General features: G+C 45.1%; 2 protein-coding genes across 24 annotated transcripts in view; one reads left to right on the forward strand and one right to left on the reverse strand.

The window, feature by feature from the left end:
- SH3GLB1 (SH3 domain containing GRB2 like, endophilin B1) overlaps positions 1–5,536 on the reverse strand; it is a 38,147-nt gene extending 32,611 nt beyond the window's left edge. For 18 of the 19 annotated variants that reach the window (XR_014842825.1, XR_014842824.1, XR_014842823.1 and 15 more), the window contains exon 1: positions 5,103–5,536. Coding sequence is in view for 4 of the 19 variants with exons in the window: in XM_005663724.4 (XP_005663781.1) it covers positions 5,103–5,174 (72 nt within the window). In the remaining 15 variants the exon portion in view is untranslated. The remainder of the gene's footprint in view (positions 1–5,102) is intronic. The other variant, NM_001168421.1, reaches the window with a different exon arrangement.
- A 174-nt stretch (positions 5,537–5,710) lies between these two features.
- The window catches only part of ODF2L (outer dense fiber of sperm tails 2 like), a 604,788-nt gene continuing 589,811 nt past the window's right edge, over positions 5,711–20,687 (forward strand). For all 5 annotated transcript variants that reach the window (XM_085024219.1, XM_085024225.1, XM_013997449.3 and 2 more), the window contains exon 1: positions 5,711–6,244. The gene's annotated coding sequence lies outside the window, so the exon portion shown is untranslated. The remainder of the gene's footprint in view (positions 6,245–20,687) is intronic.

Genomic DNA, 20,687 nt, shown 5'->3' on the forward strand with positions numbered 1-20,687 from the left:
TCGTTAACCACTGCTCCATGACGGGAACTCCTGATATACTATTATTTCATAATATTTCAGTAGTAACACAGCAAGCTGACCCAAGAACAGAAAGTTTAATCCCCTCTCTGTTTTCTCTCAACACTGCTTTAAGAAAAGGACTGTGGTTGAGTCCGTCACATTATCACAGGCACTGTAACCCTTCCTTAACTACAGGATGGGCATGCAGCCTATAGTAAAAAATAAGGAGCCTGAATTCAACACCCCGCTTTACCAGAGAGGAAAAGGACAAGGACGGTAAGTAAAAAAGCTGTGTGATCAAAGAGACGTCGCTTTTATAGAAACTAACAACCAATTCTTTGGGTAATCTTCTCAAGGTAATCTAAACTTCTTGCTGGAAAATGTGTAACACGAATTCTGAATATTTTAGTAAACTGTAAAGGAGATTCTTCTCAAGTGGGTCCCAATTTTGGCGGCTGTCTGAAATTACTTGGGGGAGCTTTCAAAACACCGATGCCAAATCCAATCCCAAGGATTCTAACTTAACTGGACTTACAGTTAATCTTACAGCCTGTAAGATCTCTCAGGTAATTGTAAGCGTAGCTAAGACTGAGAACTACTGTTCTAAGCTCATCCATGATTAACATCAGAGTAACAAATCATCTATCTAGTAGTTTACTAAATTAATGTCAACAGCACCAAAGGATGTGAACACAGTTTTGAGTAATGCTACACATGCAGTTTTTACAGAATAAGAAAAACGTATGGCTTTATGGACTTTGAATATGATATAATTTCCAGAAACATGGTGATGTTAACACAATGTAAATTTTATAAAAGAGGTGGAATTTCAGGAGGGCCGGGGAGAAAGTGTTTAACCAAGCTGGAATCCACCGCACAGGATGTGACAGGAGCCGGGGAGGGTGGCACCTACTCATCTCTACCTCTCCACTGACACCATCACTGTCCTTACTAAATTAAAGGCGAGCTCGGGGCAAACCTGCAGCTAAAGTTTAAAGACTTTTCCCCCCAGAAAATAGCTGGTGTTATCACTTCTGAACTAAAAATGCCCCCACTTGAAAGATTTATCAGATGAACAGAACAGTAATTCACAATATGGATATTTACTACTAAGAATGTTTAATTATGAAAAACTGTCATTAGATTGTGGGTCTCATTCATCTTTGTACCTAGGAGGCAGCACTCAACAAACTCAGGTTGAATTAACGAGTTTAATATTTTAGACTAGCATTAATCAACTTCATGGTCAGCAGATATGTTAGAAAAATATTAATAAAAATTAACAACTATTTAATGTGCTAAGTGATTCAAAGTGTAAACTTTGCATATATACTATTTGTTTGGCTAAAATGATTTAAAAAAAATGTTGGATGTTGTGAGAGGGAGTAAGAAACAGAGCTGATTAATTAGGACAAACAATCTTATTAACGATGCCAAAATCATAGAGCAATAGAATTTTAGAGCTCTGAGAGACCTTACATAATAATTTATTAGAAGAAAAATACATGATCATACAAAATTGAAACATGACAGGGGAATTCACATGAAGCTCCTGTGGTCTGAGATGGACCTGAGGCTGTACCCCTGAGGGAGGGAAGGACTTTGGGGGTGGAGGGGGTGGGGATGGGCTTTCAAGGCAAGTTTAACTACATGAACAGAACTCAGAACTCTAGAGTTAGAAAAGTACAAGATATTCAGGAAAAAAAAATTTGATAGGAAGTCAGAGTTCCCGTCCTGGCTCAGTGGTTAACAAATCTGACTAGGAACCATGAGGTTGTGGGCTCGATCCCTGGCCTCTCTCAGTGGGTTAAGGAGTCTGCTTTGCCATGAGCTGGGGTGTAGGTCTCAGATGCGGCTGGCATCGGTGTTGCTGTGGCTGTGATGCAGACTGTCAGCTACTGCTTCAACCTGGACCCCTGGCCTGGGAACCTCCATATGCCTTGGGAGTGCCCTAGAAAAGACAAAAAGACCAAAAAAAAAAAAAAAATTGATAGGAATTCAATATTTATACATGAGAAAAGACAAGGCTGGGAGTATTTAATATGCAGGAATCTGGACCAAAAGGACAGGATTCTAAGAATAAATGTTTTTTAAGACTAATAAAATGATCAATTTACCAAGGCAAATACTGGATCCTAGTATTCTATTGAGGGAGGTAAGAACAACAAAAACAGCCAAATGGATTGTTAGAGAATGAATATTACTATTCATTTATACATTTCACCTTAATATTCTTAAAAAAGTCCTGAGTTATAGAGACAAATTTTAGAAGAGTTGGAGTGGAGTGATGGGACCCATTTATATGCTCGAATAGTTCTATTTTACTTTTTTAAAACAGGGGACATGTTTAATTTTTAACTGAAATGAAAAAAATGTATGGCAATTGCCTAACCAAAGAATGGCTTATTCCTTAAGGTGTAATTTTATTTGAATAGAAATTATTATTCAGAAATATTAAAGCTGAATTCCATTCCTGCTGATCTTATTGCTTGTAATGAGGAACTGGCATAGCTCTTACACTATTCTTAGCATGAAACTTGGCACTTTTTGGCACAACACTTAGGTCAACTCAATTTAGAGCAGGAACTCTGTTACTGACTAAATAATGAAATGGGAATGCAGTATTTTGTTGAAAATTACCACATAGCATTCCAGATTTCACGTTCCATTTTGCAACCACCTCTTTTTCCTTACATATTTTATTTAAAAAACCATGGAAAATGTCACACATAATGTATAGTAGTATAATAAAACCTCATGAACCCATAACCAAGCGTCAGCAAGTATCAACCTTTTGCCAATACTGTTTCAATTATCCACATTTTTTCTTCTGAAATATTTTAAAGCAATTCTCAGACATGACATAGTTTGTACATAAATATTTCGCAATATATATTACAGACTTAATACAAAAAGACACATTAAAGGAGCCTGATCCTCCTGAAATTTTTCCCTTCTTAGTAAATGGCTCAAGCCACAACCTCAGAGTCATCCTTGACTCATCTTTCTCTCATAACCCAGAGCCAATATGACACTCAACACTGGACAGATTCTGAACCTCCTCTTATTTAAGTCACATCACCTTTTGCCTGACCTAGGGCCACAACTCCCTAACTGGTCTCTCTAGCACCCCTGCAACCTCAGATCCTGCATTTGTTACCTCTGCCTGAAATGCTTTTCCTCAAAGGAAACAAACAAACAAACAAAAAAACAAAAAAAGGGGAGAAGTGTCACTTCGTTGAGGTCTTTTTGAATTTGATCCTAACAGAAAAAACTGCCCTTTCCAATATGTTCATGTAACAGCAGCAACCACCACCCCTGTCCTAAACTAATCTTTTTTGGCTTTTTTCTCTAATGTACTTAGTTTGTCTTTTCCCGCTCGACTGTAAACTCCAGGAGGGCAGAAATTTTGGCGATTTTATTTATTGCTGTATCACTACTGGCCAAAACAGCAGTAACATGCGGATGTGGAGCAGACAGTGAAGTATTTAAGACTGAAAATTATTTGATAACTAACAGAAGATAGAATTTTCAAACTTTTTCCTAGAGAATTTGAAACAGTGAATAACTGAAATTAACGTGGGAAGCACATCTTGAGAGCTGTGCCAGATTTTTTACATGAAGTTGATCAACCACTTCAATCAAACCATAATACGTACGTCCTACTTAAGCAGTGGGGATTATGTACCCGAAAACATCCAGCTTTATTTCAAAGTGGCATTACCTAGTGTCAAATCTGCATTCAGCACCAGAATCACTGAGAATTTGCACTAAAATAAACAGCTAGTGTCTTGCTCTAGTTCATCCATTCTTCTACAAGTCAAGCATCGTGCAGCGTCAACTATGCCAAAAAAAGTGGGCTAAAGGCAACTAGGAAAGCAGTAAAGTTTCACAATGACTTACATTTCAGTACCAGCCGGGTATGTTACATTAGAAAACTATTTTTGTTTTCTGTTTACAAAAGAGAATGCTGTTGCTACTGTGACTGTGCCATTAACTTAAAACGCCAGATTGTTTACACCCCGTACTGTGAAATTCACACCTGCTCACAGATTTCCCCGCGGTGGCACAGTGTGGGTGGCGCCTGCAGAAAACTGTCCCGAGTTCCCAGTACTGACACTTCCTTAATTTCTGAATACGCGAGGTACTCAACTTTCCCCCTAAAGTGTTTTCGAAAAATGTCCCTGTGACTGGAGGCGCGACAAGAACCCCACCCCCTCTCTCGCTGCCCCACTGCCTGTGCTCCCCACTTTGAAAACCAGTGGGACCCCAGCCCGCGGCCTTGGCTGAGTCCGGACGCGGGCAGCCGGGCGCAGGACTGCGGGGCGCTGTGCTGGCAGCTGTCCCGACAGAGGGTTAGGAAAGCAAACTTCCTTCTCGGACCCGGCGAGGAGCGAGCCCGGAGGACAGGGCGGGGGTGCTGCAAGGACGGCCGTCTCCCGGCCCCTCGCGGACGCGCAAGGGCTCCGCCCGCCCGGGAGGGAGCGCACCCAGGCCCCGGCCTCGGCGTCGGAGAGGCAGGAGGAGAGGTGCCGCAGCCCGGGGCCGAGCTCGAGGTGTGCTCCGGCCCGTCGCCGCTCCTCCCGAGGAAGGGAGGCTCCGGCCCGGCCCCGCTCCTCCCGAGGAAGGGGGGCTCCGGCCCGTCCCCGCTCCTCCCGAGGAAGGGAGGCTCCGGCCCGTCCCCGCTCCTCCCGAGGAAGGGGGGCTCCGGCCCGTCCCCGCTCCTCCCGAGGAAGGGGGGCTCCGGCCCGTCCCCGCTCCTCCCGAGGAAGGGGGGCTCCGGCCCGGCCCCGCTCCTCCCGAGGAAGGGGGGCTCCGGCCCGTCGCCGCTCCTCCCGAGGAAGGGGGGCTCCGGCCCGGCCCCGCTCCTCCCGAGGAAGGGAGGCTCCGGCTCGGCCCCGCTCCGCGGCGCCTGCCCGAGCGGCGGTTGGGCAGGAGGGCAGGAAAACGGCCGCCGGGCGCAGAGGGTACCAGGCCGCGCCCTCAGGGGCCGCGGCCGCAGCAGGCCCGCGGGCGGTCGGAAGCCGGCACCACGGGCGCGGCCGCCTCGGCGACCCCTCCCCGCCCCCCGGGCGCCGCCGCCCTCCCCCCCCGCGCGGTACCTGCACTGCGCGGCTGAGGAAGGTGCCCGCGTCGGCCGCCAGCTTCTTCACGTTGAAGTCCATGATGTTCATCCTGGGGGCAGCCGGGCGCGGCGGCCGGCGGACCTACCGGGAGGCGGCGGCGCGGCGGCCGGGCTGGGGCGCGGGGTGCGCGCGGCGGGGGCGGACGTGGTCGGAGGGAGGCGGCGCCGGCCCCGCCGCAGCTGTCGTTTCCGTGGGGGGAGGGCGGGGCGGCGGCGAGAACCGGCGCCTCGGAGCCGGCCGCGCGCCCGAGCGGCGGCGGCCGGGACGCAGGGCCTGTCCCTTCAGGGGGAGCTGCCGCGAACGCCGGCGGGGCCGCGGTGGGCTTCCAGGAGAGCGGCCGGCGTCCGCGCCGCGAGGGGCCGGGTCCCCAACGGAGGAAGCGAGCGCGGGCCGCGGGGCGGGGCCTTTACGGGGGTTATCGCGGGAACAGCGACCCCTTCAGGGCCGCGGTCGCGGGGCCGCGGGGCGGGGCCTTTACGGGGGTTATCGCGGGAACAGCGACCCCTTCAGGTCTGCGGCCGCCGAGGTTATCGCGGGAACAGCGTCCCCTTCAGGACCGCGGCCGCCGAGCCGCGGGGCGCGCCGGGAGCTGGGCGCGTTCCTCTCAGGGAGGGTGGCGTTCGCGGCGAGAAGCGCGCCGCGGGGCCGCTGCGCCGCTGCACGTTTGCAGTTTGGTCTGAGCCTCCAGAACAGAGAGAACCCCAACCCTCCGTTTTGTTTTAGGAGAAAATGGGGACGTTGTAGCGTAGAATTACAGCACCTGTGAAATGAGTCTTGTAGGTCCCGCGCCCCGCTGGTGCCTGACGCCCGGATGGCGCTCGTGGACGTTTGCAGAACAGACTTGAAGTCAAGTCCCCGCGGCGCCCGCTGTTCATTCATTCGGCATTGCTGAGCATCTGCTGGGCACCAGGACTGCAACCCGTGCTGGGGACACCTACCGCCCAGGCCTGTCCCCGCCCTCAGGACGCTCTCGGGGCGGCTCTTGACCTCCAGGGACCCCAGCCCCGCCCGCGGCAGCGCTCACCTGCTGGGCTGCAGGTCCGACCCTGGGCGCCTGCTGGTGCAGAACGCGGCGCCCGGGACCCGGAGAGCCAGGCTGGACGTGGCCGTGCACGGTGGTGAGCGAGACCGAGGGACCCTTAGCCGCTGGGCGAGGCGGGCTTGATAACTAATGGGGATACGATGTCAACGTTAATAACGAATGTGAATTTTCATAACTAAGGAGCCCGTGACGTGGAATTTGCGCAAAAGCCCGTAATTCCAAGTATCTTGTTAAGCAGCCTCAGGACACAGCTTATGCTTGATTGAAGTTCACATGGGTACAAGCACGGAGGGAGGGGAGACTAGAATTTCAAGAATAAGAAAAGGCTCCATGCATTTGTTGTGTTGCCCTTTTATTACTTTAGGGCTGGGAAAGTGACAGCAGGCCCGGTGGGCGGTGACATGAGCTCACATTCATGCTTCTGAGTTTTACTGAAACAGCAGCCATAGCAGCGGTGGCTGTTAAAGGCACAAAGATTAGAGCCTAAGCATATTATAAGGAATAGCAAATAACATACAAATATTTATGTTCTTTGTGGTGGTGACAGAAACAGCCTTTTTCCCCCCAAGGCAACTACAAAAGAATGAATCTTACTCCATGTGTATCCTAACTTATTTTTCCAGAAATATGGAGAAGGAAATATATAATCAGGATTCTTGGCTTTCATTTATTGTTCATTTTGTATTTTTATGTAGAAAACACTTTATCTCTTTCCAGATGTTTGTCTTCACAATAAGTATATTCACAAGTATATCATAATCCATGTCCATTTCTGCAAAAAGATCATGACACTGCATTCACCATTAGAGGAAAAAACTCTGGATCCTCTTCCTCAAACTTGTAGATCTGCTGACTTGAGGAAGAAATATCTTCACTTATTCCCGTTCAGCCCTAGTTTCTCTAGTTTCACTGACACGTTCCGGAGACCAGTGTATCGTCTCTGTTTCCTCACTGTTCTTACCGTCTTGGAATTTCCTGCCGAATGTGCCCTTGACTTCCGCTTCTACAACTGTGCCTAAACAGCATTCCCGAGGTTGCCAGTTATTTCCTGGTAAATCAAACAGCCTTTTCGGCAACTTCCGCAGTGACTCTCTCCAGCCCCTTTCCAACAACACACCCCTCCAAGGCCTTGTCCTGTCTTGGTTTTCCCGCTGCCTCCTGGACTTCGCAGCCTATTTGGCTGGCACCTCTGATGGCTTCACAGTAGGGGTTCCTGAACATGGAGTTTAGCACTTATTTTTTGTTGCTCTCTTTAATTTCTTAATCGTGACTTCAGTTACACTTCTTTCATTCATTCGTTTAGTAACTATTTTTTGAATGTCTCCTATATGCCGCATACACAGCATTGATATGACTAGAAACATATCAGGCAACCAGACAGCCCGCCCTTGGGAGCTTGCAACTAATGCGGTAGGACAGAAATTGAACATGTAATTATACACCTGATAATATACCGAGGGGGCGTTCAGAGTGCTCTGAAAGCTTCAACTCCAGCCTGAACCTAGTAACCTGATTTTAATTTGGAGGCTTGGTCTTGCGGTAAGGGATCCAGATCACCTTCCGAAGCTGTCTTTTTCTGTCGCATATGCTGACTTCTTATTGCAATAGTACAAGGTATTATGAAAGCAGTGTTCTAAGGTCGTAGAAAGTGACAAACATCTGAAATGGTCCCTAAAGTTTTTAGCATAAAAAAATAAACACAACTTTTATAAAAGAGATATTTTAGGTAGTATGATATGTATTTTATTTTTTGTACTGCCAGGCAAGATGTCATTACCTCATGTTTAGACCAATGACATTGAAAGGGGAGGTTTGTATACTTGTAAGATGATCCGTATGAATCCGGAAAGAAATATTAGAAATTTGGCTTGTGTTTATGTAATAAATAGAATTTTTCATCAACTTTTAGAAAGTATGGATTGACACTGCTGTTCTACCTGGCGTTTATCAGGTAGACACACATCACAGACAGTAAGTGAAGTATCCTAAAGGAAGAATATGGAATTCCACGACTCAGAAGAGTTGAAATTAGTACTTGCTTTGATTATTTGCTTTAGCATGTGGTCACATGATACACTGTGATGGGTTACATGTCTTTGTACATTATGTTATTCATCTAGTTTTAACTAAATAAGGCTTCACAGTAATGGGCAAGTTGCCTAAAGAGTCTTCCCCAAATAAATCCTCATTAAAATTTCTGCTACAAGCATAAGCAAACAAATACCAGAGCTGATACTTTTGCTTGTTGAATTGATCAAGAATATTGTTGAAATATGGATTAAAAGGTGATTAATTCTTGGTTCTAGCTCTCAAGGAACTCAGCATCTAATAGGGAAAACAAACTTGTAAAGTGAAACAGTGTGACAACTGCCAGAGTTTGTGTAGGATTGGGCAAGGGTGAGGAAGTGTGGAGGAAGTGGGTAGAAATGTGTCAGGATGGGGCGGTGGTGATGAAGACGCTGGAGCTGGCTCTTAGCTGAGTTCAGCCGGCAGGTTGGAGCCTGAGGGTGGGAGAGAGGACCAGACTTCCACCTCAGAAATGGGCAGTGTGGATCATGGGTTGAGAGGGACAAAGGCAGGTATGAAGACGGATTAGGTGTCTGTTGCCATACTCACCCTGTACTCTGCTGTCTTGAAGGCTTAAATTTGATAAACCTCATTTTGGCCAAAGTCCTTCTCCTTTGCTCTGACTCCTTTGCTCATTAAGTGTGTTCTCATCATCAAGGCCTGTGAACCCACGCCTTATTCTTATCTGCCCTGTCTTTAACTCTCACCAGCCCTCTGAGTTCCCTGCATCCTTCGGGCCCTCAGTCTGTACTCCCGAATCAGTCTTTTCCTTGTGTGTGTTCTCAAGCTGCCAGCACTGTCAGGGAAGGTGACACAGTCCTTGGATGCTACTACCCCCGTGCATGAGTACTCACTGCCACCGGACCTTTATACTTGCCTCAAATGTTCCTCCTCCTCCCTAATAAACTCTTTCACACTCTCTGCAGAGCCCGCTGCAAAACTTTGCCACTCATTTAAAGTGCCTGCCTTATTCCCATGCACTCTTACTGTTAGCCTTTGATACTTTTTCTCTCTGGAGAAACTGTACATCATTAAGTTATTTGGTAGGCGCTCCGTCAGTAAGGTTCCCTTACTTACACCTCTCATCCTTCTCCCCTCTCCTCCCCCAGTTACTGCCAGGTGGGGCAAAGAATTTGTCCCAGGTGTTCCCCTCTGAGTCGTGCAACTGCTCTCGATCTTGGCTGCATAGCAGCTTCACCTGGAGAGTTTAAGCAGCCACTGATGCCTGGACCCAAGCCCAGAGTGTGGCCTGGGGATGTGCAGAAACTTTCCTGACCCTAGTGTGGGGCCAGGGTGGAGAATATGTGTGTCATTCTCTGAGAACGTGGTCCACCAGTCTGCCCTCTGCCTAGAGGTAGATTACATCTCTCTTCTGAACAGCAACCATTTCTTGTTCATTTTTATGTTTTTATAGGGCTGCAACTTCGGCACATGGAAGTTCCCAGGCTAGGGGTCGAATTGGAGCTACAGCTGCGGGTCTACACCACAGCCACAGCAACATGGGATCTGAGCCAAGTCTGCGACCTACACCACATCTCACAACAACGCTGAATCCTTAATCCACAGAGGCCAGGGATCCGCGTCCTTATGGATACTGGTTGGGTTCGTTACCTCTGAGCCACAGCGGGAACTCCCCTTGTTCATATTTATATTTTTATGGTCTACATTCCTGGCAACATGGTGGATTCTCAAATAATCTGTTAAATGAATAACACAATCAAATCAAGATGGGTAGAGTTCTGTTGGGAACCTTCCTCTCCAACCTAAATTTCCAGCTGCAGATTCAGTATTTCCAGTGCTGAGCCTCTTGTAGTTTATTTTTTTCTGAAAGTTAACCTTTCTTGGGTTTCCTGTAACTTTAAGTTGAGTTATATGCAGCATGCCACCTAAGCTGGTAATCTGATCTCCATTTATTTCCTCTTATTTCCCACATCTGATCGATCAAGTCTGGAAGCTTTCTTCCTCTAAACGGTTTCTTTATCCTTTTAAAAAAAATACTTAGGTATAATTGACATATATCGCTATATTAATTTCATATGCACACTGTAAAGATTTGCTGTTTGTATACATTATGAAATGATCACCACAGTCAACCATCAGTCATCTGACAAATAAAAAATTTTTTTCTTGTGATGAGAACTTTTAAGATTTACTCTCTCAGCAGCTTTCAAGTATTGATTACATATTAGAAACTGTACACCAAGCTGTATGTTACACCACCAGGTAACTTTTATAACTGAAAGCTTATCTTTTGTCTTTTTTTTTTTTTCGTCTTCTTTTTGTTTTTTTAGGGCCACACATGGGGCATATGGAGGTTCCCAGGCTAGGGGTCGAATCAGAACTATAGCCGCCGGCCTACACCACAGCCACAGCAATGCAGGATCTGAGCTGTGTCTGAGACCTGGACCACAGCTCATGTCAGTGCTGGATCTTTAACCCACTGAGTGAGGCCAGGGGTTGAACTCCTGTCCTCATGGATCTTAGGTGGGTTTGTTAACCATGACCAGAACTCTTTTGAATCCAGTCGCCAATTTCTTCTTGCTGTCTTCCCCCTCTGGAAACCACCAGTCAGTTTTCTGTATCTGTGAGTTAGAGTTTTTGTTTGTTTCTGTTCAGATTCCACATTTGAGATCATATACTGTTGGTCTTTCACTGAGCATAATACCCTGAAGGTCCGTCCATATGGTCACAGATGGTTAGAGTCGTTCTTTATGAGGCCGAGTAGTATTTCTGTTGTGTGTATATTCCATATTTTCTATATCCTTTTATCTGATGATGGACACTTAGGCTGTTTCTGTATCTTGGCTGGTGTAAATATGCCGCAATGACCATAGAGGCTGCAGATACCTTTTTGAGTTAGTGTTTTTGTTTTCTTTGGATAGACACTCACAGTTGGAATTGCTAGGTCACGTGGTAACTCTCTTTTAAATTTTTTGACCAGTCTCTTTACTGTTTTCCACGGTGGCTGCCCCAGTTTACATTCCCACTAGGAGTGCGTGAGGGTTCTCTTTCCTCCGCATCCTCACTGATGCCTTGTCTTTTTGGTAACAGCTGTTCTAACGTGTGTGAGGTGATATGTCGCTGTGGTTCTGATCTGAACTTTCCTGATAAGTGATGCTGAGCATCTTTTCTGTGCCTGATGGCCCTCTGTATGTCCCTTTGGAAAAATGTCTGTTCAGATCTTCTGCTCATTTAAAAAAGTGGATTTCTTTTTGCTGTTGAGTTGTATGAATTCTTTATTTGGATATGAAGCCTTATCAGATACATTATTTGCAATTATTTTCTCCCATTCAGTAAGTTCCCTTTTCATTTTATTGATGGTTTCCTTTGCTGTGCAAGAGATTTTTAGTTTGATGTAGTCCCACTTGTTTATTTTTGCTTTTGTTGCTTTTGCTTTTGGTGTCAGATTTTAAAAAATCACCTCCAAGATCTCTGTCAAAGAGCTTTATCACCTATATTCTTTTATAGGAGTTTTACGATTTCAGGTCTTACATTCATCTTTAATCCATTTTGAGTAAACTTTTGTGTATAGTGTAAGGCGATGGTCCACTTTCACTCTTTTGTTTGTTACTGTCCAATTTCCCCAACACCTGTTATTGAAAGAGATTATCTTTTCTCCGTTATATAATCTCACTTTCTTTGTCATAAATTAATTGCCCATATGTGTATAGATTTATTTCTGGGCACTCTATTCTGGCTAAATGATCTGTGTGTCTGTTTTTGTGATAATACTTATAAAATTATTTTACTGGGGAGTTCCTGTCGTGGCGCAGTGGTTAACGAATCCGACTAGGAACCATGAGGTTGCGGGTTCGATCCCTGCCCTTGCTCAGTGGGTTAAGGATCCGGCGTTGCTGTGAGCTGTGGTGTAGGCCGGCAGCTACAGCTCCAATTAGACCCTAGCCTGGGAACCTCCATATGCCGCAAGAGTGGCCCAAGAAATCGCAAAAAGACAAAAAAAAAAAAAAAAAAAAATTTTACCTCTGTAATACAGTTTCAAATTAGGGAGCATAACACCTCTACCTTTGTTCTTCTTAGGACAGCTTTGGCTATTCGGGGTCTTTTGTAGCTGTATGCACATTTTAGGGTTGTTTTATTTATGTGAAGAGTGGCATTGAAATTTTGGTAGGGATTGTGTCGAATCTGTGGGTTGCTTTGGGTAGTATGGACACTTTAACGCTATTGACTCTTCTAATTCATGAGCATGATATGTCTTTCCATTTATTTGTATCTTCCATTTTTTTTTCCGCTAATATCTGTAGTTGTAAATATACAGATCTTTTACCTCCTTGGTTTAATTTTTCCTAGGAATTTTGTTATTTTTGATACTTTCTTCATTTCTCTTTCTGAGAGTCCATTATTACTGCATAGAAACACAACAGATTTTTATATGTTGCTTTTTTGTATCCTGAAACTTTCTGAATTTATTAGTTCTATCAGTTTTTTTTTTTTTTTTTTTGATAGAGTCTTCACGGCTTTCTGAATATCGTATTATGTGATCTGCAAATACCCACAGCTTCCTTCTTCCTTTCTAACTTGGATGCCTTTTATTTCTCTTTCCTGCCAGATTTCTTCGGCTAGGCCTTCTAATTCTGTGTTGAATAAAGTGGCAAGTGTGGGCATTCTTGCCTTGTTCCTGCTCTTAGGGGAGCACCTTCTCTGCTTCATCACTGAGCAGATATTGGCGGCGGCCTATACACGTCCTTTCTTATGTTGAGGTGTGTTCTCTCTCTCTCTCTCTCTCTCTTTTATTGTTTTGCTTTTTAGGGCTGCACCCTCAGCATAGGGAAGTTTCCAGGCTAGGGGGTCGAATCGGAGCCACAGCGGCCAGCCTATGTCACAGCCATTGGGACATGGGATCCAAACCACATCTGCGACCTACACCACAGCTCACGGTAATGCTGGATCCCTGACCCACTGAGCAAGGCCAAGGATTGAACCTGCATCCTCATGGATACTAGTCAGATTCATTTCTACTGCAGCATGATAGGAACTTCCGAGGTGTGTTCTCTTTAACCCACTTTGTTGAGACTTTTTTAAAAATCATAAATGGGTGTTGTACTTTGTCAAGTGCTTTCTCTGCATCTGCTGGGTGATTGTATATTTTTCGTCCTTCATTTTGTTCATGTGGTATATCATATTGATTGACCTGTGGATGTTGAGCCATTCTTACATTCCTGGAGTAAATTCCAGCTGATCATGGTACATGATCCTTTTAATATATTGTTGAATTCATTTGGCTAAGCAGAGTGCTTGGTAAATCGACCCTCTGGTGCTTGGCAGAGGAAGGGTACAAAGAAAGCAGGCATCCTCTGAGCTCTGTGGGAAGCCCTCCACGTGTGTTTACCTAGAAGCCTGCTTCTCAGGCTGCATCTATGAGCTTCTGTGTCTGCTGCCTCTTGCTGTGCCCTGGGGGTGGTATTTAAGAACTCTTTTTCCTTTGGTTGCAGTCTGGTGAGACTTGCAAGCGTAAGCCCCGCTAGCCACCAGAGTTAGGCCATGTTGGAAGTGTCTTGTGCAGTAGCTGCAAAAATGGGTTGCCAGACAAAGTTATAGTTTCCTTTCTCGGAGAGACTGGTGAGTTGGAGTTAGGGGGATGGTGCAAAGATTCCATCCCCCAGCCCGAATTCCCAGAGGACACTTCTTTAGGCCACCAGATGTACACCAAGCCAGAAGCTGCCCCTCAGGCTGAAGCTCCTGGACTAGCAAGGAGTTTTCTTTCACAGATTGGAGGTGTGTTTCAGTCTGCCGTCGGGGCAGCGCCCTGGGGGTGGCAGTCTTCCAAGGGCTCGCTCAGATTGTTACAGTCCCGTAGGCCCAGGAACACACGCTCCCCGGGAGCCAGCCGTCAGGAGGTGTCCCCTACAGTAGCTGTACAAATCAGGGCTGCAGACATGTGTAGAAATTGCCCTCTGGGAGATTCTGGTGCTCTCGAGCATGGTAGAGGGGCTGCGTGCAGACAGAGCCCACGGGCTTCAGGGAGGCAGAGGGGGCTGTGGAGCTGATGCCACTGGACAAAGAAGAGAGGAGCAAGGCAGAGGGAGAGCACGCCACCAGTCTGTGTCCCAGGGAGGGTTTCAGCAGGTTCTTAGGGAGTCGCATGAGATGCCTGCCCATAGCCAGTGCTCTGGGGTAAGCAGAGGCGCCTTTTCCTCTGTTTTTGGCTGTCTCTCAGCTGGGCCTGGTGGAGGATGGGTCCTAGCACTTGAGCCCTTTAAAGCCAGTTCTCAGTCTTGTGAGTCTCGTGGCTGTGAGCCCCACTGGTTTTCAAAGCTAAATGTCCTCGGTTGGAAGCTCTGGGTTTGAGTGCCTTGTTGGTTCCCGGTGCCGTGCTGGGGTGGGGTTTCCGGGGAGATGGTAACCCAGGCTCTCCCCCCACTTCAGTCTGGTCTTCTCATCTGCCTGATGTGCTGCCACTGGTCAGCCAGCCTTCGGGCATTTTCCTCTTAGGAGGAGGCTGTTCCATGCCTAGCTGTGGACTCTGCGTCTGTGTCTGTGGGAGGGTGAGTTCAGGATCTTCTTCTATCACTGTCCTGATCTGGGGATATGATAACCCAGCCTCTTTTTATTTTTATTTAAAAAATTTTTTTATTTAACGATTTTTATTTTTCCATTATAGCTGGTTTACAGTGTTCTGTCACCCATCTTCTTTTTAAAAACATTAAAAAATATGAAAACAATTTCAAACTTACAAAAAAATGTTGCAGTGACAAATTTTTATATAAATTTCTTTCTGGGCTTAGAAGTTCCTAGATCATTCAGGTAGCCTAAATTTGAAGACTTTTCAGTGGCAACACAAAGTACGCTCATTCATTCTCTTGGGAGACCTTCCCCCTCCCTCCCCTCCCCGCCCAGAGCTCATTCCGAGATAGAGCATCTCCCTTGTCATCTTGCTGTGCTGGGGGTGACGTTTTCACAGAGGGTTTAGAACTTCCCAGATCTTTAATTTATGCGTTTAGGGGAGGCAGGAGGAGGGGCTCATAGTTTTTAAGTTCTGCTTGTGCCAAGGGCCCAAGTTGTTAGCTCTGGCTCCCATATAGGTTTAGACTCAATCCCCTTCCACTCCACACAGGTCATATTGTGTGCTCACAGCTCTAGCATTCGGTTCCTTCTTCTTTTTTTTTTTTTTCCTCTTTTTTCTTTTTCTAGGGCTGCACCTGCAGCATGTGGAGAGTCCCAGGCTAGGGGTCTAATCAGAGCTGTAGCCACCAGCCTATGGCAGAGCCACAGCAATGAGGGATCTGAGTTTGCAACCCTCACCACAGCTCACAGCAACGCCAGATCCTTAACCCACTGATCGAGGCCAAGGATTGAACCCGCAACCTCATGGTTCCTAGTTGGATTCGTTAACCACTGAGCCACGACGGGAACTCCAGTTCCTTCTTTACTCTGCCACCTAAGTATTTCTCCTTCCTTTTTGTAAGCTCAAATATGTATTAAAAATATTTCTTTTACGCTTTGCCTAGCATTACTAGGTGTCTGTAGTGGAAGAGTTTTCATGTTATCTAGTCTATATTAAGGATTAAGGATTGATTAAGGATTGATTGTGTTCAGCTCAAGTTACGAAAACCTGGGTACAGTGGTTTACCAAAACAGGGATTTCTTTTCTCACCTACCAAGAATTTCAGAGGTTGGCCGCTTTCTGTTTCTATTTTGCTATTCTTAGCATGCAGCTTTCATCGTCGTGACTCAAGGTGGCTCCTGCACTTTTAAGTATTGCATATGTCTTGAAGCAAAAGGATGAAAGGTGAAGGCAGAAGGTGCTATTTGCCAGCTGAATCTGCTTTTTCTCTCTTTCTCTCTTTACGAAATCAAGAAAATAGCTTTTTCATAAGCCCCACGTAGTAAATTTTTATTTATGTCTCTTTGGCCAGACCTGGGTCATTTGATTCCCTGTAAAAGCAGCAGAGTTTGGTAAACGCAGTGTGCACTGTTTAACAACCTTTTTTTTTTTTTTTTTTTTTTTTTTTAAATAAGCCGCACTGTCATGCTGAACAAGACAGGGGTGCTGTTAGCAAGGAGGAAGGGGATAATAATTATAGGACAGGCAACTTTTGATATCTGCCATGCTGCTGTAGGGCAAAAACTGAAAGTCTCCTGTGTTCTTTCTTCCACACTGCAACTTCCTTTCAGTTTTTAGACTGATAAACAAGGCCAGTAACTTGCTGGTCTCAGTACAGAATAAAACTGTGGAAGCCCTTGTTCAAGAAGTAGGAAAAACATGCCAGAGGTACAAAAAACTTTTTCCTTTCTTCTGTGGTTTCTCTCTCAACTTTCTTAGTTCTTTATTTTCTACTTAATGTCATTCTATGGGAAAAAAAATTAAAAATTTAGATTATTAGCATAAATTTACCTTGGGTCGTCATATCATACAATGCCATTTTTAAAATGCAAATATAAGAGCATTTAACATGTATGCATAATCATTGAAATGATACAGTGTGTAATTCTTAGTGTGTCTGTCTGTTCATTTGCATTTCATTTGTACCAAAATAGTGGAAATACTGCTCAAATCTAACCTTAAAATTTCATTTCTTTTTTTTTTTTTTTTTGTCTTTTTGCCATTTCTTGGGCTGCTCCTGCAGCATATGGGGGTTCCCAGGCTAGGGGTCTAATTGGAGCCATAGCCACCAGCCTACACCAGAGCTACAGCAACACGGGATCCGAGCCGCGTCTGCAACCTACACCACAGCTCACAGCAACGCCGGATCCTTAACCCACTGAGCAAGGGCAGGGATCGAACCCGCAACCTCATGGTTTCTAGTTGGATTCGTTAACCGCTGTGCCAGGATGGGAACGCCAATCAGTAAGGAAATAATTTTATGACTGGTACGGAGTCGTAAAAGAAAGCAACCACCGACGAAGATAAAGAGAGAAGGGACTGGGAGGATAAAGAGGTCTCTCACATTTAACTGTGTACTTAGACCAGTGTTTTACAACAGAAATGTGTGCACTGTGTAAAAAGGACAGGGAGGAGAAAAAAGAAAAAGTAGCTAGTTTCTTTACAAAAAATTAATATGTGAGAGTAAGGTAACTAATTCATCTTGTCTGGTACTTCATATTTAAGATTAATATAATGATTTAATCTGCATTATATTCCGAGTGAAAAAAACCTGAACAAACTGGCTTTTGACACAATCCATGTGGCTTGCCACAGATTTTAGCCAAAAAGCCAGAACTTTCCCTCACCTCTGACGTCATTTCTTTCCTATCATGCTTAGACTCTTGGAATAATTTAATTCTCCACATTCCTTCCTCCTGAGTAAAAGTGCAATGTTACTCTCTTTCAAAGTGTTTCTGAAAGTGTCTTGGTCTCTATTCCACCGTAGAATAAGGCTTGATTATCGTTTATACGTTAATGATCTCCCTTTGTGACTTGGGACGAAGACCAAGAGAAAGAGTGAAATAACAGCTTGGCCCATACTGTGATTTAGGCCACAGGACTCGCACTGGCGATAAACTTCCTACGCGGAAGGTCCGTCTCAGGTATTCACCGATGCCGCGAGGTGTGGGAGTGAGGACACAGGTTTCTCACGTGGAGTGGAGTCAGTGTAAAACTCTCAAGTTCCCGAGCAAGACTTGAGAAGCACTCACCGCTCTGTTGCTTACAGATGAGACCACTGACAAACACGTGGTACGAGCGAGATCCCTGCTGGAAGTTCAGAGCTCCCTGACCAGCGCAAGAGTGTCCTTCTACCAAAGGACAGGCGTGTGCAAGGTATGTGGAGGGTCCCATCCAGAAAAGTCCAGCTTCGAATGCTTTTGAGTGGTTGTGCTGGAGTCGGGGCTGTGGCCGGAAGTCTGGCCAAGAAGCACAGGTGGTGATCCTTGTGCTCCAAGGGCGAGTAATCTGCCTCTGTTCACATGCGGAGAAAACCTACACTGCGAGGTTGTGGGATGCCAGGTACTGATTGAGCAGAACAGATAAGCAGAAAGTCACAAAAGGGACACAGTCTTTCTCTGCCACACAGGGAGTAGTCAGGTACAGCTCAGAGCCTGAGACGGAGGACATCTGATGTTTAGAAGGCGGTTGGAAATACGTAATTAAAGCCTGTAAGAGAACCCTGGGTTAAAGGTACAGGTGTTGGAGTCATTTGCATCGATGTGACATACGATTTCTGTCGGGAGATGATGCAGCAAGGGGAAGGAAACGTTAAAACCCAAAGAAAGACAAGGCACTCTGGAGATAAGAGCAGACGTTAAAAAGAATTAGAACATTTGGAAATTTAAGACATGGTCATTCAAATAAAAATCTTACGGACTCATTAGTAGCTTCATAGATACAGATGAAGAGATACTAGTAAACTAACATACTTCTGAGGAAATTATACAGAAAGCAGAATGAAGAAATAGGGGATGAAAAGTGTGAATTAAGAAAAATGAGGACAGGGTGAAAAGTTCAATATATTATCCAGCAAGATTTCCATAAAACAAGAAAGAAGGAGAGAGACAGATTTGATGAAGTAACGGTTGATGATTTCCTAGAATTGATGGAACAATGTCTCAAAGTCAGTAATTAGGAATCTCAAACGAATAAATAAAAAGTTTATTCCAGGCACATGAAATTAGAATACTGCAAAGACAAAGATGAAAGGAATCAGATATAAAAGACCTTACTTGAGGCGTTCCCGTCGTGGTACAGCAAAAACGAATCTGACTAGGATCCATGAGGGTGCGGGTTCCATCCCCGGCCTTGCTCACCTTGCTGTGAGCTGTGGTATAGGTCGCAGACGTGGCTTGGATCCTACATGGCTATGTCTGTGGCATAGGCCAGCAGATACAGCCCTGATCGACCCCTAGCCTAGGAGCCTCCATATGCCACTATGAGTGTGGCCCTAAAAAGTAAAACAAACAAACAAAAAAACGTACTTGCGAAGAAATTACTATTAGATCATCAACAGAGCAGCAACAGATTCTGAAAATAGTAGAAGCCAGAAATTAAACAGTATCTTCAAAGTGTTAAAGAAAAACCAATAAAGCTAGAATTTAATATACAACTAAATTATCACTTAATAATTCCAAGTAATGACACTTTTCAAAGACAGAAAATTTACCTCTTGAAGATTGTCACTCAAAGACTAAAATATCCACATTAATTCTATGCATCGTTTAAAGATATATTCATAAATATTATATAGGTATCATATATAGTACATGTAAGTCATGAAATTATAAAAATAATCATGGGAATGAGAATTACCTAATTCAAAAATAGTAGTTATCTGGAGTTCCCATTGTGGCTCAGCGGTAACAAATCCGACTAGTGTCCATAAGGACTCGGGTTTGATACCTGGCCTCGCTCATTGGGTTAAGGATCTGTCATTGCCATGAGCTGTGGTGTAGATCACGGACTTAGCTCGTATCTTGCATTGCTATGGCTGTGGTGTAGGCGGGCAGCTGCAGCTCCATTTTGACCCTAAGGGTGTGGCCCTAAGGAAAAAAAAATAGTAATTATCTGTGGGGAAAGAGGAAAGAATGGAATTGGAGCTTTATTTGTATTTCTTAAGCTACCGTACATAGGTATTCATTGTATTATTTTTTTACACTTTTTTGGGGGGGGTCTACTTAAAACATACTTTAAAAGGGAAGAGTGAATTTTATGAAAAACAGTGGTCTACAATATCAAATATTGCATCAGAAAATGAGAACAGGAAATTCCACAAATTTGGATACTTACAGGCCCCTGAATACACTCCAGGGAATTGTTTTCCTGGAGAAGTGAGAATGAAAACTTCCTTCCCAGTCTGCCCACATCTGCTCCTATCATTTCTCTGCTCCTGTCACAGTAAAGGGGTCTCCCTCTGCGCATCAGAGATTGGTCCTTTCCCTGGGTGTTCTGGATCCTACATCTCCCACCTTTGGGGGCCCGTGCACTTACCTCTTTCTTTCCTATATTTTCCTTTTCTCTCTACAAGCTCCTTTCTCACATTTAAACGTGTTGAAGTTGCTCCTTTTTAAAACATCTCTACCCCAGATTGCTGCCTTTTTTCACTCTTGCAGTCCTCCTCCAACCACTGTTTTATTTATTTCCTTCTGTCAGTCAAGCATCTTTAAAGAACTATCTCCCGTTGGTGTCTCAATGTCTGTACCTCCCACTTCTCTCTGAAACCACTCAAATCTAGCTCCTCCTCCCCGCCCGCCTCCTCCACAAAAATTATTCTCCCTGAGGTCGCTAGGATTTCTCTCCTGATTATTCTGCACTGCCTCCTCCTTACGCCTCACCATCGCAAATGCAGTATTTATGGAGCATTCACCACAAGCCAGGCTCTGTGTTCGGTCCTCGATGGGCCTTCCTTCCTTGTTGAAACCGCTCTTCCTTTGGCTTCCAGGACATAGCAGTCCTCTGAGTTCCTTCTGTCTCTTTGCTCACCCTGTCTCTTCATCTTTGCTGGATGAAGTTCCTCAAGGCATCATCCTTGTTCCACTGTCTTACTTTGTATCACAGATATTGC

This window comes from Sus scrofa, chromosome 4, assembly GCF_054392235.1.
Source record: "Sus scrofa isolate SSC_HxYL_T2T_F1_AM1 chromosome 4, Sscrofa_HxYL_maternal_Yorkshire_Landrace_v2.0, whole genome shotgun sequence".
NCBI lineage: Eukaryota > Metazoa > Chordata > Mammalia > Artiodactyla > Suidae > Sus > Sus scrofa.